This window comes from Hippocampus guttulatus, chromosome 16, assembly GCF_054856545.1.
Source record: "Hippocampus guttulatus isolate MCC_2025c chromosome 16, RoL_Hgut_1.0, whole genome shotgun sequence".
Taxonomy (NCBI): Eukaryota; Metazoa; Chordata; class Actinopteri; order Syngnathiformes; family Syngnathidae; genus Hippocampus; species Hippocampus guttulatus.
The window spans coordinates 7,467,550-7,484,430 of record NC_141276.1 but is presented as its reverse complement, the minus strand read 5'-3'; the positions used below and the strand labels follow the sequence as shown (position 1 = coordinate 7,484,430).

Below are 16,881 nucleotides of genomic sequence, written 5' to 3'. Positions count from 1 at the left end.
CGCAATGGATACCGTGCCATCTAACACGATAACTCTGAATGAACTCTGCAAGGATATATAGGAGAGCCTGCTGCTGACTAAAGTGATTAAATGAAATCTACTTTAGCTTGGGACCACCTTCCCCTTGGGAGCAGGAGCGGTGCTGCTAAGGTTTGGTCAAATCAAGGTTACCGACGCCGCTCGAACGGCATTTGAGAATGTCATGTCAACCTCGAGAAACCCCAGCAAAGCAAATGTGGCTTCGTCCAGTCTGAAATACCTTAACAGCAAGTCACTGGGCTGCCATGTGTTGCCAGAGGATAAAGAGCTTTTATTTTGAAAAAAGCCCCGTGACATTTTGCGCGGAGCAAGCAGACTGACATTTATAGTTCAAAGAGGAAACATCTCGGCATCCATTTAATGGATTTCAATGCAATTTAATGACTTCAGCGTACCGAGCGTTTGTGGTTCGATGAAGAAAGGTGCATCGTTAAACGATGCAGTGTGTCATCCTCACACACACACACACACACAAATGCACTTGACAAAGCCTGGCAGCTCACGCTCACCTGACCTCCACAACCGTGTTGCCGCTTTCCTGTTTGTCCGCAGATCATGTGGTGTGTGAGGAAGAGTTTAAGTATGCCATGCTGGCTTTGAACTGCGTGTGCCCTGGGACTTCGACACTCATTACTCTGTTAATCCACTCCTCCAGAGGACAGTGAGTTCACCCTTTTCTTTCGGCAGTCAGCCGTTCTTATCAAAAAAATATTGGGTCCACCTGAAACAAGGCAAGGGCACGAGATCATAAATAATGCTCAATTTTTATTGAGACTGTCGGTGTTTTTGAGTGCGACTGTAGTTTGCGGTTGCGTGAAACTGCACGACATCCTACGGAGAGCCGCCGTCGTAAAATATTAAAATATTACAAAAAGCTCTCAGTGGAATACACTGAAGCGATGAGCAACTGCCAAGTCCAATAATGCAATTATTGTTCTGAATCTAACGAAACTCGTGCAAGTGCGCCTGTGTTGAAATGAACGGCTCCGTTCACCGTTGAGTTGAGATTGAACTTTTTCTTGGGTGTTTTTCAGAACCGCACCCCAGGAGGCCTTTAAGCAACGCGGAGGAGCCTTTCAAGTCCTGAGCAGGTACGATTGCTCCATTCACATCCCTCATATAAACAAATAAGAATTATTTCACAATATGAACTCCTCTGGAATCATTTTCCCCTCAGATTATACAGACCAAGAGCACCTAATGTGGTGGCCAGTGCGTGTACGCACCCATTTGAATCGTTGCCCCGTGGCTTTTTGCTTGAGGCAATGATGCACGACCACGACGAGTTAATCAACGTTTCACCACCTGCAAAGTCACTTTAACACTTGGTTTATTCTGCTTTTTTTTTTTTTTTGTCACAGGCCACCCACATTCACACTGCCCCCACAGCCTTGCTTCCTGTTATCACCTCGGTAGCCCCCACATCTAAAGTCGTACACTCCTGAGAACACGCATGTCCACTTCACTTGTTTTATCTGTGCGTGGGAGCTCCGTTGTTCCGTCCGTCAGGCCCCCCCCCCTCCTTTTTCCTCAAGTATTGATCAAACTGCTCCGACAAGAGATATAAGACGTTGATTCTCCAGCTTTGGGTGGTAAATCCCTCTGACCACGGTCGTCGTGCTGGAGGCTTTCGGTTAAACCCCGAAAAAGGTCAATCTTGGAGCGCCAATCAATCCTTCTTTGTCTCACAGGGAAGGCGGAGCGTGCGCTGCCGACCAGTGGCATCGAACCTACCGCCGCTGCTCGGCCAACGAGGTGCACCACATTCGCCTGGAGGAGAGCAAATTCTTCGGGGAATACCAGGGCAAGAGTTTCACCTTTGCCTCCTTTCATGCTCACAAGAAGTAAGCGACGGTTAAAAGTCCCAACCCCTGAATGCAGTTCAGAGTGTAACTTTCTCCATGGCAACAGGTACGGAGTGTGTTTAATCGGAGTGCGCAGGCTGGACACCAGCAACATCCTGCTGAACCCCGGCCCCTGTCATATCATGGGAGCCTCTGACATTTGCTTTTACATCAACATCTCCAAAGAGGAGAACTCCGCGTTTGTCCGTGGACAGCGGGAGCCGTCGTGGGGCAGCGCGGGGAGTAATGCCAGGGGGGTTCACCAGAGCATTTACCACGGACTCACCCGCCTGCCAGTGCACAGCATCATTGCCAGCATGGGTCAGTATGCTCGGCTTGGTGTACTTTTAGACACTTGGCTTCTATTTATAGTTTCAGTTGACTTTTAGTCCATCGGGCAAAGACCTTGTCCAGGTTAGTAGCATAGTCCAAAAACACTGTCGCTTACACAAGTATGAAAAGAAGAAAATATGCACATGATCCCCACCTTACACTCTCCTGGGAAGACTTTGTAAAAGGATGGTGTTGAGGTCAGGACTCGAGCGCTTCCACAACAAAGTCAGTGGCTATTACCAAATTGTTGGATGCACAATTGTCCAAAAATGTCCCGAGAAGACAAATGAACTGTCTTGACAGACACTCATGAAACAGATACCGGCCCAGATAGTTAACAGATAGTTAAATTGTGGCAACTGAGACAGAGGACAGCACCAACTGAATGAGTCAGACGTTGGCACCACCAAGTTAGAAAGAAGCAGCACCCTATGTGGCAGATATTCAAACCTGTCTTCCCAGAGGATGTTTGTGGTTTTACGAACACACCATCTGGTTGATTTGTTCAGTTCACGACACCCTGATTAACTCATTCAGTACCAGCCAATTCTGGACCAAGTCTGAAAAGACGTTTTAAAAACGTCTTTGGGAGTGAATGAGTTCATTACTGTGACTTTGTCTTTTTCAGGCACAGTAGCGATCGATCTTCAGGACTCTAGCGACAGCAGCCCAGAAGGTCCAGACCCGGGCAGCACGGGGCCCGGCAGCGGGAGAGGAAGTCGAAGCAGCTCCAGGACGGAGATGAGCGGCGCCAACACTTTGGCATTGCCCGTCCTGGGTGACTCCGCCGAGGAGAGGCGGCACAGCATTGCACCTGTCCTGGAGTTGGTGGACGGCGTAAGCAGCCCGACCTTTGACCTGCTGGGTGACCAGTCGGAGGACGAGGGAGGGGAGGAGAGCAAGGACGATAGTGACAAAGATGAGAGTGCCCATTGGTGGGGTCGACACTGCGAGTGAGTATTTCATCGACTCGGTTCGAGTTGCTTGCGGTCGTTCAAGGGTAACTGTAGCTCCGTCATCCAGGTGGGTGAAGGGCTACCCGCTCAACTCTCCGTACATTGGTAGCTCTCCTGCTCTTTGCCACCTTCTACAAGAAAAGATGCATTTTTGCTGCCTACGCATGGACAAGGTAAGCGCTCGGAAACTGATCGCCGTCCAATTCTGCAGTGACTGCATAGTCGCTCTCCTCCTTCTCCAACAGGCTTGTCACCATATCCCATTTGAAGATGCCCGCTCCTACGGCTTCAAAACCAAACTGATCATCGTGTCAGCAGAGAGTGCGGGAAACGGCCTTTACAATTTCATCGTACCTCTTCGGGCCTACTACCGGCCCAGAAAGGAGTTGAACCCCATTGTACTGCTTTTGGAGAGCATGTGAGATGGTCCACTTCATGTTGGCTAGTATTTGGTTGTGGCTGATTGTGTGAGCAAAAAAGGGATACGCAAGGCTCCTCGGAAAGGACTGCTGTGAGCATAGCTACTCCACTATAAATCTTAGGGTGGTAAAACGTGGTCTTCTCTGGTGAGGGAGATGAAGTGAGCTATTGTTAGCCACAGTAAACATGATTTGTGAAATGCCGAATGCTTTCAGGTCATTGTGCTGCACAATGCTGCGTTTGGTGGCTGGTGTAGTCCAAAAATAGCAGGTCAAAAATGCAATAAAATGATGAGTCACTCCAGAGTCTTGCTGCGCTAAATTCATTTAAATTGGGAAGAGGGGCTAGGGGGGGTGTTGGCATCGCTGAAGTAAAACTGATACGTTTTTGTTTGGATTGGTCTAGACCTGAGGCAGACTTCCTGGAGGCAATCTGCTGGTTCCCCATGGTTTTCTACACAGTGGGCTCTATGGACAAGTAAGGCACATCCAAGTCACCATCCATACCCGAGAGAATGATGTCTATTGCCAGCTCACAAAGTACAAGCAATGTGTCAGAAGTTGCCACCTTTGTGGCAGAAAATAGAACCCTTGCAACATATGAGAGAACGGTGAACTTTTCTTTGACAGATCTGCCGTAAAGGTGACAGTTACTGTCACCTTTGGGCCAGTGTTCGTCTATCAGTCAGATCGTGTGACACAAAAAGTGGCACCTACAGTATGCGACAGTGGCACATGAGCATGATAGTTGAACCTATTTGACAGACACACGTCGTGATCCTGATGCGACAATGGCAACTTTGTGTGACACCAACGGAGACTCAACTTTGATTGGAATCCGGGACATACAACGCCTATGAGTCAAATAGGTTCAAAGAGTAACTCCAATGTGATGGTAGTGCCGATTCAACACGGTAGCACATTTAAGACAAATAATGGTAACTTTGCGGCAGCAATTGGCAGGTCTAGGTCAAATTGTCGCACTGATGTGACAGGATTGACCTATGATTCAGATTGTGGAACCTCTGTGGCAGAGGGTGGGGGGGGGGGGCCTATGAGACATGTGCACCAAAAGAAATAGGTTAACTATGAGTCAGATGTTAGTCCCTACGTGACAGATTGCAGATTTTGTAATAATCCTTCTTTATTCTCCCAAAAGTTTAGACAGCTTGTTGCGGTGCGGAGTGACCTTTGCCGACACCATGGTGGTAGTGGACAAGGAGAGTTCCATGATTGCGGAGGAGGACTACATGGCTGATGCAAAAACCATCGTCAATGTCCAGACCCTCTTCAGGTCTGCCTCAATCCACCTGACGCCTGCCCAAATTCGACAAAGTTTCTGACTGTTGTCATCTCTGTCTGCATGCGTCCCAGACTGTTCCCAGCACTGAGTATTATAACGGAGCTCACACACCCGGCCAACATGCGCTTCATGCAGTTTAAAGTCAAAGACCACTACTCTCAAGCTCTATCCAAGCTGGAAAAGGTAAATGTGACACTGCAACTAATGTAGTGCCATTCAATGAATGGAATGTGGAAATCTGCTCATCCACCTCTCCAGGCAAAGGCACAAATGAGGCTCAGTATCAAGCAAATCAACAAAATGATCACAGTGTGTATTCATCTCATTAAGAGCGAGTTTAAGCAGAAAATGTGTTTGCATGTGTTTGTGTACGTGGGCGCACGTTACCCGCAGAAGGAAAGGGAGAGAGGATCCAACCTGGTGTTTATGTTCCGCCTGCCCTTCGCAGCAGGCAAAGTGTTCAGTGTTAGCATGCTAGACACACTTCTTTACCAGGTAAAAAGAAAACACAAAATTTCTCACCAACTCATTGTAGCAAAAACATTTCAATCCTATCTATTTAACGTTACCTCACTTTGGACAGTCGTTCGTCAAGGATTACATGATCTCCATCACCAGGCTGCTGCTGGGCCTCGACTCCATGCCCGGTTCGGGGTTCCTCTGCGCTGTAAGAGCAACTGCAACTTGATCGCTGCCTGGTCATAAATGGATCACACAAAGAGTGCAATGTTTTGTTTTTGTATTCCAGATGAAAATCACAGAGGAGGACTTGTGGATACGGACGTACGGCAGGCTCTACCAGAAGCTGTGCTCCTCCACAGGGGACATTCCTATCGGCATCTACAGAACAGAAGCGCACAAGCTGCCGGTTTCAGAGGTCAGCTGTCACTGTGGTGCAATCGTGAACAATATTGTGTTATACCGTACTGGCTCGAATATAAGACGGTGTCTTTTTTGCATTGAAATAAGACTGAAAAAGTGGGGTTCGTCTTATATTCGGGGTCTAGACATTATACCCATTCATGACACTAGATGGCGCCAGATATCATTGAAGCGAATGCTGAACTCGACTCCCCAGGCCCTGTCACGAAGAAGAAAAATAAAAAATAGCGGTAAGAAGGAAAAGAGAAGAAAATAATAGAAGAGATAACAGAAAATGGAGAAACGTAGCGACAATCTGGAAAAAAGTGGGTCGAAGATCGGCCAGGTCAACCGGCAGCTAAGGAGAAGTTATGATGTAATTTACACTTTAGTTTACATATTTAAATGTTCAGATATTAAGATTTGAATGAGGCAAAATAAAATGCTTTTTCTCTCAAATGTATTGTTATAACCATTTGTTTCAGATGTACTGTAATTATTTTCTGTATAAAAATTAATTTGGTGTTGAAAAAGTCTTTTTTCAAACTTGAGGCTTGAAAAAGAGGGGGTCGTCTTATAATCAGGGCCGTCTTATATTCGGGCCAATACGGTAATCAAGCTGCATCGGCCCAGTAAACCCACACAAGCACAGACCATCCCTGCATCGGGAATGAAACGGAAGGAAGACAAAAGTTTTATCTCATGTGGGCAGAGAGTATAAATGAGGATGTGATTACATATCAGTCGCAGGTATCCATCACAGTGGAAGACTACGAGGACACCAGAGAGCCCAGGGAGCCCCTGCTGTCCCGAAGTGGCGCTCATCGCAACTCTACCTCCTCAGAGCCCGTCTCGACCTCGTCCCATTCCTCGGACCACCCGCTGCTCCGCAGGAAGAGCATGCAGTGGGCGCGGCGCCTGAGCAGGAAAGGGGGCCGGAGTTCAGGCAGCGCCAAGGGCGGCGCTGGCAGTGCAGCCGAGAGGATCAGCCAGCAGAGACTGACTCTCTTCCGGCGATCGGAGAGGCAAGAACTCAATGCCCTTGTGAGGACCAGGATGAAGCATTTGGGTCTTTCTCCCACTGGCTTCAGTGAGTTTTGCTGCACGATTAGCATCAGTGCTTGTAATTTCTTCCTGCCTTTATTCAGCGCGTGAGTGGATTTCCCTCTGCAGGTGTCTACTTCATTTCCCACTTCACCTGGTTCTTCCTCTTTCAGATGGCATGACAGACCAAGGCAACAGACTGTCTTACATCCTTATCAACCCCTCTCCAGACACCAGGCTGGAGCTGCACGATGTTGTGTGAGTAAAGTAATGACGGAGAAGACAGTTGTGACTCTGCATTTGGCGCAATGGGGGAAATAAACCATTGGATGGTGGAGAAGATTGTTGCCATCAATTTCAGGTTTTATAAAGTCCTCCCAGGACCGCATAGTATTTCGAGGGAAAATTGTTTCTCATATTCTAGAGCGGGAAGCCATCCGACAAGAGGCGGGGTAACCCTGAATCGGTCACCAGCAAAAATCTATGTACAGTTTTATTATCATTTCGCAACATTTCTGGATTAGATGTTTTGGGGCTTTGAATAATGTTTGCGCCGAGTTATTGTTTGTTTTAAAATTGCATGGCAGACCATTATTTATAAAGTGCTTTTCATACAAAAAATGTAAACTCAAGTGCTTTACGTACTTGGAATACTAGTAGGAGTGGAGCCCAGTGTGTGTGTTGGGAGGGGGAGAAAATAATAAATGTTTTGTCATGGACACAACACATCATAAACTATTTGTGTATGGTGCATGGGCACATCACTAAACATGTACCCCCTGACCTGCCACTGCGTTTTAAGCAGTCAAGCATGCGCTGCCTGTCAGAAGAAGAACCGAGTGCAGCCTTGCTTAAATTTTGGCTTTTACATAATAGCAAAAAAAATCGCACCCGTGGGGAATTTTCGTGTTAGTGCATGGCCGTGCCTCAAAAAAGTGTTTCAGACAGAGTCGTCTAACGGCCAGATGCTGAGTCTGGATTTAATGACGCCAAGCTTCGAGAGAAATTGCACGCTTGGTTATCTTGCAATTAGCGGAAAAAGTGCAAAAAGCATCACTCACAGACATATTTTCAGAAATAGGCAGCTAACAAAGGATTTACTTGGTTGTTTAATTTCACACTTGATGTGTGGGCAGGCATGACACAGCATTATGGCCAAAAAAAAAAAGAGACAACAGTGCCCTCTGCTGCCACCAGTCATAATTACAGTTGTAGCTGACAATAGGTTAGTGAAGAACAGTTTGAAGTGACTGAGAACTGCATACAGTGCAGTGTGATCCATGGAATATCCTTACCTCTCTGTTTCTCATCCGTAGGTACCTCATCAGACCAGACCCCCTCTCACTGGTACCCAATCAAGGGAGCAGCAGGAAGTGCAACGCCGGACTTGCAGAGAGCCACAGGTTTGATCCCCAGGACAGCACCCACCTGTGAGACATGAATGGCCAAAAAATAAATAAATTTAAAAAAGGCTAAACACTGAAGAATTCAATCTGGAGAGAAGCAGCACAGGAGGCGCAAGCGATGGAGCCAGATGGCCATCAAATCTTCTCGAGCTGAGCCATGGCGGGTGTGCGTGGAGCTCGTCTTAGAACGGCCCGGGAATGTTTCAGTCGTACACATTCCTAATTTTCAAAGCAGAGAGTTCAGGACACAGAAGTGCATTTAATTAGCAAAGAAAAAACCTCAGTATTTATATCTACGTATGTGCATGTTTTGTACTGCAGCATACACCACTAGGTGGACAAAAGTATTGGGACACCATATCCGTTGTAGGATCACGTTCACGCATGCCTTTGTGGGCTTCGCTTGGCCATGCTGGAATCGAAAACTGCCCCAAACTGTTCAGGCACTGACTTGTCTGGGTTGTACCTGGTCACTTGCCTCTTGGCTCCAGCTCACCCGTTCCCCTAATGAGGACAAGCGTTATAGAAAATGTACGAATTTAACATTGATGGGGAATTAAGGTGCCCTATACTTACGTCCATGTCGGATAGACCTTTTCATAATGTTTGGAAATAGGCTTTACACGATCAGGATTAAAAAAAAAAAAAAACCTGAACAGATCACCAATCTAATCCAACCTATTTAAACAACTTATTTACGGTATAGTTGATCTCCAATATTCGTGGGATAGTGACAACTTGAAACTCTGAAATACATTGAAGGGGAAAAATGACAATTTCACAAAAAAATTCTCCCAAAACAGCTGATAAACATTTAACGCCCCCTTCCCCTCCCAAAAAAACGACATCGGTTGAAATATCTCAATAAACTGAACCGATCAATGACATCATTGATCAATCAATTATTATGACCTTATAACCGATCACCGTTTTCATAAAAATGCTACAAATCTGCCGATTTAATCCAGCCAATCCGATGTGTGTAAAGTCTAAAAAAAGAGGCACCATGGTACTTGGGCGTGGCAGAAAGTGATTGACTATGGCTGACTTGATATGAAATTTATTATTTAAAATTTGATATGACATCTTTTATTGTGTTTTTCGATTTACTTTATAAAAACCCTATCATAATGCATCAGAACTTGTGGGTGAGGAGGAAAAATTAAGAGGATGTCAATTTACCTGTTTAAATGAAAAATACAGCCAGTATATGCAACTTATTCTTTTTGACTCACACTTCACACATTCAAACTTTGGAGGGAATGATGAAGGTCAAAATCATATAACTCAAGTCATTTAACACGTTTTCTCAATCACTCTGCCTTGGTCTAACGACATGGGAGAGGTTTTTGCCGCCCCTGAAGTACATGACATGATGGTGAAAAGGTCTGTATTTGCAGCATGTGTCCGTGTGTGTGCAGAAAGATGAAAGCAAGACACTGCCGATTTAACCCAGAACCTGCTGCTAAATGTATGGGATGGGACCCCTTTTTTTTTCTTTTTTTTGGTGTTATTGTCACATTAACTGTTGTTGGGTTTTATTAGCAGTGTACTCTTGTTGTGCGTTTTCCTTCTTTTTTTCAAAGTTTTTTTCCCCCCCTCCATTGTGATGCATATGCGAGACCCTCAAATCTCACATTTGGTTTTGCACTGTTGTCTATCCAATTTGTTTAGGAAGGTTCTGTTGGTTGAGGCTCTTTACAACACGTCAGAACCTCTGAATGTGCCATTTCCCGACTGAAAATGAATGGTGCAGTTATGTGGTTACTGTAGCTTTGCTGCCATTCTAAAAAGAACATGTACATATTAAAGTTGGTCAACTTGTCTTTATTTTGCTTCTGTACATTCCATATCCACCAGCTTGTCTTCTGAGTTTTATTCAGTTTTGTCCAACGATATACAATTTATTTAGGTTACTTTGGACACCTCAGAGATTGAACTGAATTCTCATTGGTGATAATTTACATTGACACCTTACAGGTCCCTCAAATTCAGAATGTATGCTAATTTTTAAAAAAAAAATAATGTAAACGTTTAATGTCGTCTACGTTTGGCACTGAAAAACTGGGGGAAAAAATGTATTTTGACATCCGTAAGCCATAGTAAGCACTTACCTACTGTATGTGGCACTAAGGCCAATCAGGGATGACATTAAGTATCCCCAACGTCTTTTTCATCCAATGAGCAGCCCCACACGGACTGATTTATTAGCCAATGACGGTGGGGTAGTTCAAGAAGACGGGACTCAAAAATAGCACAGAATAGCATAGTAACAGAAAGCGGACATTCGCGAGGAAATACCAAAATTTATCACTATGTCATAAAATTCGCTTACCCTTTTCTGAGCCTGGGCGTTTTTAATTTTGTATATATATATTTTTCAATCAGGCAGCAACTCTTGGATCTTGCTAAGCTAGCAGGCTAACTTTTTTGCACTAGGTTGGGAACGGTCTAAAACGTGTGGTTTATCGAGTTGTCCTACATTCAGCTAGTTCATTATTTGTACATCTACAGTACTTCCACCTGGGTGGAAAATAAATCAATCTCCCACTATTTTATGAAGCTTTTGGGTACACCTACAGTATGTTCAACAACAAGACCGCGTTCCTTCTTTCTCGTGATTTGTAGCTTGTATATTGTGCACGCTACCATGTCAACGCAAGCTAGCACCACCTATTGTCAAGAAAGAGAAATACAGGCATGCCCCTGTATTGCACTCCAGTACAGCTTTGACCGTAATACAATTAGGCAGAAATATATACTGTACATTTTAATCAAATCACGTCAACATTTTATTCAGTTAGGGTATTAACAAATAACTTATTCAATTTGATTTCCAACATTTGTAATGCAAAGTTTGGTGGGGTTTTTTTTGGTTTGTTTCAAGCCAATGGACAAAAGATCAAGTGGTTGATATTGAGATTGACAGACAGATGCAGCAGGATCAGAAAGACCTAAACCCAATGTGTTTTGAGGTGATTCTTGATGTCATGAGTTGTGACTTTCTGAGTTCCATCACCATGTGGCGCTGTTCCACACCGCCACATTAGCAGGGCAAATCTTGAGTGGGTTGGGGTTATTCCCATTGATGTTTGCCCCGGGGCAAAAGAATGGATACATCTTGTCTGTAAAGAAGTCGGTGAAGGTGTAGATGGGCGTCATGCTGACCGGATTGGAGAAAATCACCTTGCCGGCGTCATAGTCCAGCTGCACCCTGACTCTGCTCAGCTCGCCCTCCACGCGCAAGGGGGTGCTGGGCCTAGTCATGGCCGAGTACTCGCCCTCGTAGTGAGAGATCATCCAAAAGCCACCCTCGGGGCAGCCGGAGATGCGACCTTTCCTGTCGATGGACTCCTTGACCACCCCGAGCATCCAGTCCTCCTTGTCACCCACCTCCACCTCCCAGGCGTGGCGGCCTGACGTGAAGCCTTCCGAGCCCAACGCGAAGACGAAGTGGCCAAAACGCTCCGGGTTGTCCGGGAGCTGCTGGAGGGAGCCGCTGTTGGCTACGCAGGTGAGGTCCTTGGAAATGGACAACCACGAGTACGCCGTGTTGGGATCCAGGGTGATTGGCGCTAAAACAAACAACCGCACAGCATAGCAAATGAAGTTATGCTTCCACGAGTGAAAATGTTTGAAATGTCTTTGCGGGTTTTCAATCCCACATACTGCTTTGGCAAAGTGCAATCCCCAAGCTCCACGCCAGTTGTCCTGGTAACAAGAAAATAGGCTAATTTTACATAAAATTAGGATTGGAATTTCCTTACTGTACTGAACCACCTCCGCCATCTTCTCCCAAATGTGGTACTTGAGGGAACTGACATGCTTGGCCACGTTGATAAGAGCTCCAGGCACTTTTTCCGGATCCTTCTGGGGGATCTCTGCCCTTTGAACCAACCCACCCCCCCCGAGAAAAAAATTCCACCGTTAGCATTTTATCTCACGGTTATGCTATCATGTGGTCATGGAGATAAACACGCTTACCTTTTCTTTGTCTTGGAATAATTCTACAATTAAAAATGAGAAGAGCTTTTAGTACTAGCGTGTCCAATCAAGATGAGTCACATCAGAATACATGTGTTAGGTTGTCCATACATCACTTGCAGTTGCAGCATAATTCCAGAAATGCAACTTCAAAATCGCCTGTTGCCTTTTACATGTCTACAAAGGAAGGGTGGTTTTATTTTTATAGTGGTTAACTTATTTTTCCACTTGTATGATGAAATTGAGACATAGAATATGGTCTTCCATTCATGTTTTATATTTTTGATTCATTTCTCAATTTAAAGTTGGTCAATTCATATCGTGTAAGTAATATCTTGGTTAATTGTAATTTCATTACATACAAATAAAATAAAAATGTGCATGAACAAGTGTTTTGATTTTAATAAACAATTTTGCATGAAATTTAAAAAAAAATCATACTTTTTCAAGTACCGGTAATTGTTTACGTATGACAAAAAAATGGCAAAATAAACTAATTAATTTTGCATTAATTTTATGAAATAATTGGTTAATTATTTACATTTACATTACTTTAGCATGAATTTGCATTTTATTACAGCAAGCTACATGAAAAAGATTGAACTGTGAAACATTAAAATTTGAATAATAAAGATGTCATTAATTGGTTAAAATGTAATCAATTAGAAATTTTAGAAAAATCTGCATGAAGTAGGATTTTATTGAAATGAAATAGTGTTTTACAGAAAGTTAAAGGTTTTACTTTTTTTCATGTTGTGAAATAACTGTCATATACTTAAACAAATGAATTAAAATTGCACAATCATAATTACGACTTTACATAAAGATTTTTACAACAGAAAATTGTTAATTATGTGAGCATATTTCACCATTAAAATAATTTCACATTTTCGTATCCATATTTATTCAACCTACTTATTTTACAAAATGACTTAGCCCTCCTGACTGTTTTAAAAAACGCAACATGGCCCTGGACACCAAACCTTTCCCACCCCAGCTTTGAAAACTGAGCAGAACTTTATATTAAGTGTGTCCGCTCGCCTGGCAGATGAGCGACAAAATGCAAAAAGTCACCTGTAGGAAGAGCACGTCGGCCGACGCGATCTCGTTCTCCACAGCGATGACCGCGTGCGAGAAGGTCAGTATGTCCCTGGTGAGGCAGTCGGCCTTCTTCCTCACCAGCTCCTTCTTCTCCTCTGCCTCCTGCTGTACGGCGGCCAGCCGCGCCGCTTCCTCCTTTTGCAGGAAGTCACGCAGCTGCTCAAAGTCCCCTCTGAGCTGCTGCTCCGTGGCTTGAGTCTGGTTCTGACACACAAACACAAATGTACACAAATGAGTCAACAACATGCGAATACAATCAAGAAATAAAAGAGTGGAACAATCCAAAGTTTAACTAATGTGCAAGTCAGGTTCATTGAAGATAACTCGTGGCGCACAAGCGCCCTCTAATGGTATGCCTAAGTACAGTTCAGTCGTATTTAACTTTGAAGTTCAATACGTCTGCATTTAATTTATAAGAACAGTTTCTTTTTAACCACCAGATTTTTTTATGTGCAATTTAAATTGAATCATGATGTGGACACATTTAAAATTGTTTTCCTGAATTTAAACACAGCATCAATGTTCAAACTGTATCATGAGACAGTTTGCAATAGTATTAAATATAGTGCTTAGGAATAAAACGTCTTTTTTTTTTGGTGAACACTTAGGCATACTACGCGACTGTATTCTATTTTTTAATGACGGTGGAACTTAGAGAGCCACTTTTTTTATGCTTGAATGACAACATTAAATTCTTTACAGGTCATGGAGGTTTTATGATTGCAAAAATTCCTGTTTAGTCTTATAGAATTTTACTTCCATTTTCCACTATTAAGTTAATTAAATAACAGTTAAAAGGTTTGTTGACATTAATTCGATTTACATCATTTAAAAAATCTATATAAATTTGAACAACTTGAAAGTCAGCCTGATGTCCTCACTGTATTATGTTGATTCTAACATTTTCGATAAAGAACACAAGACACTTTCTCATTCTATTAAATGAAAAAGCTCGTCCGAAACTTTGCCCATTATTTACCTTCCACACATCTTCCATCACATTCGAATGTTTTCAAAGCATTCTGTCGCGGCAAGGCCAAATTTTCCGCGTGGAAAAAAAACACAAGCCTTGGGGCTGAGGCTCGGCGCGGCAGCCGCAGTGACATCAGGGGTCATGCGGGACCCTCATTCGCACCGTCCCCCTCGCTCACTCAACTCACTCGCTCGCATGTTTGTTGATACCTTGATGTGCACAGTTGTGTCATCACACTCCTGCTTGGCCTCATACAGGCGCCGCAGATTCTTCTTTAGGGGAATCAGATCCTTCTTCAGCTCCTCCTGAGGGCGATGCCGTGACATGTCAAAGAATGGCCAGGAGTGGAAGGACACAATTCATACAGGTTTGGAACTGAAGCCCCGCTCTGTATTAAATATAAACTACAAAGGCAAGTCTATAAATAAATTAACGTATTATGCATTAACATTCATAAATGCTTGATAAAATGATTTTGTGTTTCACCGATTCGTTGGCAAAAGCAGCATTGTTCCGCTTTTAATGTCAAATGCAAAAAGGACATTAAAAGGCAATTACTTTCAGCATTCATAAAAACATTTCACAAATGCGAGTAGGCGCGGGAATGCAACTAATTACGGCGACAGTCGTGCCGTTGCCGCTGGGCACATGAGCAAAGGCTCAATAACAACTGCATCACAGTCCAATTGTCATAGTCAGCAGGGTACAGGGGAAGGATGGAACAATTTACACATGCAAATTCTTTGCAATTGAAGGACAACTGTTTTAAATTACAAGACAACAAGCACATACTTTGTATCATTGCATTAAGGATATTTTTATAACTGATTTTTATTTTAGGGGGTGGGGGGGGGGGGTTCTTTTGTTGCTCGCCAGTTTCCTAAAGCCCAGTAAAACAATGGCCATACTGTAAACAGTTATTCCAAATCCGTAATAAGCACGGTGACGCAATTAGATGTGGAATTTTGGTATCCGACGCTGATTCTAACATTGGCAGAATAAAATTCCAATAACCAAATAAAAGGCTGATCTTTTTTTTTTTTTTTTTGTAATGTATCATGAATAAAAGTAACTTTTTTAGTTCCTGATCACTTACAGCAAACATTACAGGAAGATTTGTCTTTGGGAATTTGTTTAACTTGACGAGACAAAAGTCGTTTAAAAAGGGGAAAAAAAAGCCAGTTTTGCCGTTTTGGGAGGGTGGGGGGGGGGCAACTAATATCGGCAAGTTAAATCAGCCGGACAATTAATCAGTGAAGCCCCAATTAACATAGCTGAATATTGTTGTATTGAATATAAAACAAGAGTTGACTATTCGCAAGTGAAATGATCTCACCAAAAATTGTAATTGTTCTTGCTGTCACTAGGCAGAATAGGAAAATTTCATCAACACATAATATGGACGACTGTCATCATGCAATCACGCCAGCCCAAACCTTGAGATCGTGCGCCCCTTCTTCGAGAGGACACACTCGGTGTCCCTGATGCTTCTTGGAAGTGTGGCACACGCAGCAAAGGGCCTGCAAGTCATCCAGGCAGAAGAGCTTGAGGACTTCGCCGTGGGCGTCACACCTCGCCTCCTGCTGCGCGTCGGCCCGGTCCCCGCTCAGCCCGGGAGCGCCCGGACCGTCCGGCCGGCGCCGCTGCTCCCTCAGGAAGGTGTCGGCCACGTTCTTCAGGGCCAGGCTGACGGTGGGCTCGGTCAGGGAGCATTTCCTGCGGCAGATGGGGCACTCGCGGCGGGCCGCCTTCTTGTTCCAAAACTGCTGCAGGCATGCCCGGCAGAAGCTGTGGCTGCACTTGAGCACCACGGGCTCCTTGAAGATCTCGCAGCAGACCGGGCACGACAGCTCGTCTTCCAGCACGGAGCCCGAGCGCGAGGACACGGCCCTTGGTCGCAGGGCCGTATTGGCCTTGGAGGTCTGGAGGAAGGAAAGCTTCCCGGGCTGGGAGGAAGCGCGTGGGCGTGTCGCCATGGTGTAGAAAATGTGCTGACAAGTGTGATCCTCGGACTGCGGTAAGTGGACTAAACCGGGTTTATGTGCGACGGGGGCTTTTCAGCAACAGGGACTCGAAAAACAGGTTTAAGAAAAGCCCTCATGAGCCACTTTGGGCTTCATATATTTTCATGGAAACACCAACGCGCGGTGATGTTATGCACAGTCGGCCTACTTTACAAATCTGCCTGCCAGTGAAGCTCAGCAACGGACAACAAAGTCTGAACAGAATGTTTTTGCAAACTTTAAATGAACCTAATCCAGAGAAGTGTGACATTGATGTATCGATACCTGAGATTTTGTTATCGATACATCAGTCTCAATACCTGAGATTTTGGTATCGATACCAAGTAAATACTGGAGCCAGTATCGTCAATACCAAGTACTTTTAGGTTCGTAAAATATTCTTTTTTTGATCAACACATCAGTGACATTTAAGTGACAGAATTGGAACAGACTTTATCCAGGTAACCGTCAGGATACCTTGTAATGGCAAAGGTAAAAGTTGCTTATGATGCTAGCTGGCGTTTTTTTTTTTCTTCCCGGGTTGTTTGTAACAGTGCTCAATTATCTGTACCAAGACATGGAGAAAAGAAAATGAACAGAAGAAACTAACAACCA

At 44.3% G+C, this 16,881-nt stretch overlaps 2 protein-coding genes across 3 annotated transcripts in view; one reads left to right on the top strand and one right to left on the bottom strand.

Annotated features, from left to right (window-relative positions):
- kcnt2b (potassium sodium-activated channel subfamily T member 2b) overlaps window positions 1-9,967 on the top strand; it is a 40,170-nt gene extending 30,203 nt beyond the window's left edge. For both annotated transcript variants that reach the window (XM_086133371.1, XM_086133370.1), the window contains exons 15-30: window positions 592-700; window positions 1,074-1,130; window positions 1,731-1,883; window positions 1,951-2,204; window positions 2,845-3,169; window positions 3,240-3,345; window positions 3,418-3,590; window positions 3,998-4,069; window positions 4,751-4,885; window positions 4,966-5,077; window positions 5,288-5,389; window positions 5,478-5,561; window positions 5,643-5,771; window positions 6,500-6,845; window positions 6,973-7,057; window positions 8,116-9,967. In XM_086133371.1, the coding sequence (XP_085989497.1) occupies window positions 592-700; window positions 1,074-1,130; window positions 1,731-1,883; window positions 1,951-2,204; window positions 2,845-3,169; window positions 3,240-3,345; window positions 3,418-3,590; window positions 3,998-4,069; window positions 4,751-4,885; window positions 4,966-5,077; window positions 5,288-5,389; window positions 5,478-5,561; window positions 5,643-5,771; window positions 6,500-6,845; window positions 6,973-7,057; window positions 8,116-8,233 (2,360 nt within the window). In that variant the 3' untranslated portion in view covers window positions 8,234-9,967. The remainder of the gene's footprint in view (window positions 1-591; window positions 701-1,073; window positions 1,131-1,730; window positions 1,884-1,950; window positions 2,205-2,844; window positions 3,170-3,239; window positions 3,346-3,417; window positions 3,591-3,997; window positions 4,070-4,750; window positions 4,886-4,965; window positions 5,078-5,287; window positions 5,390-5,477; window positions 5,562-5,642; window positions 5,772-6,499; window positions 6,846-6,972; window positions 7,058-8,115) is intronic.
- Window positions 9,968-10,011: 44 nt separating this feature from the next.
- LOC147192840 (E3 ubiquitin-protein ligase TRIM39-like) lies at window positions 10,012-16,279 on the bottom strand. The gene is made up of 6 exons (XM_086133374.1): window positions 15,700-16,279; window positions 14,473-14,568; window positions 13,264-13,494; window positions 12,190-12,212; window positions 11,973-12,091; window positions 10,012-11,780 (listed from the first exon to the last, which is right to left on the bottom strand). Exons 1-6 carry the CDS (start codon window positions 16,237-16,239, stop codon window positions 11,221-11,223), a joined length of 1,569 nt encoding a protein of 522 aa, XP_085989500.1. The 5' UTR covers window positions 16,240-16,279; the 3' UTR covers window positions 10,012-11,220.
- Window positions 16,280-16,881: the final 602 nt, after the last annotated feature.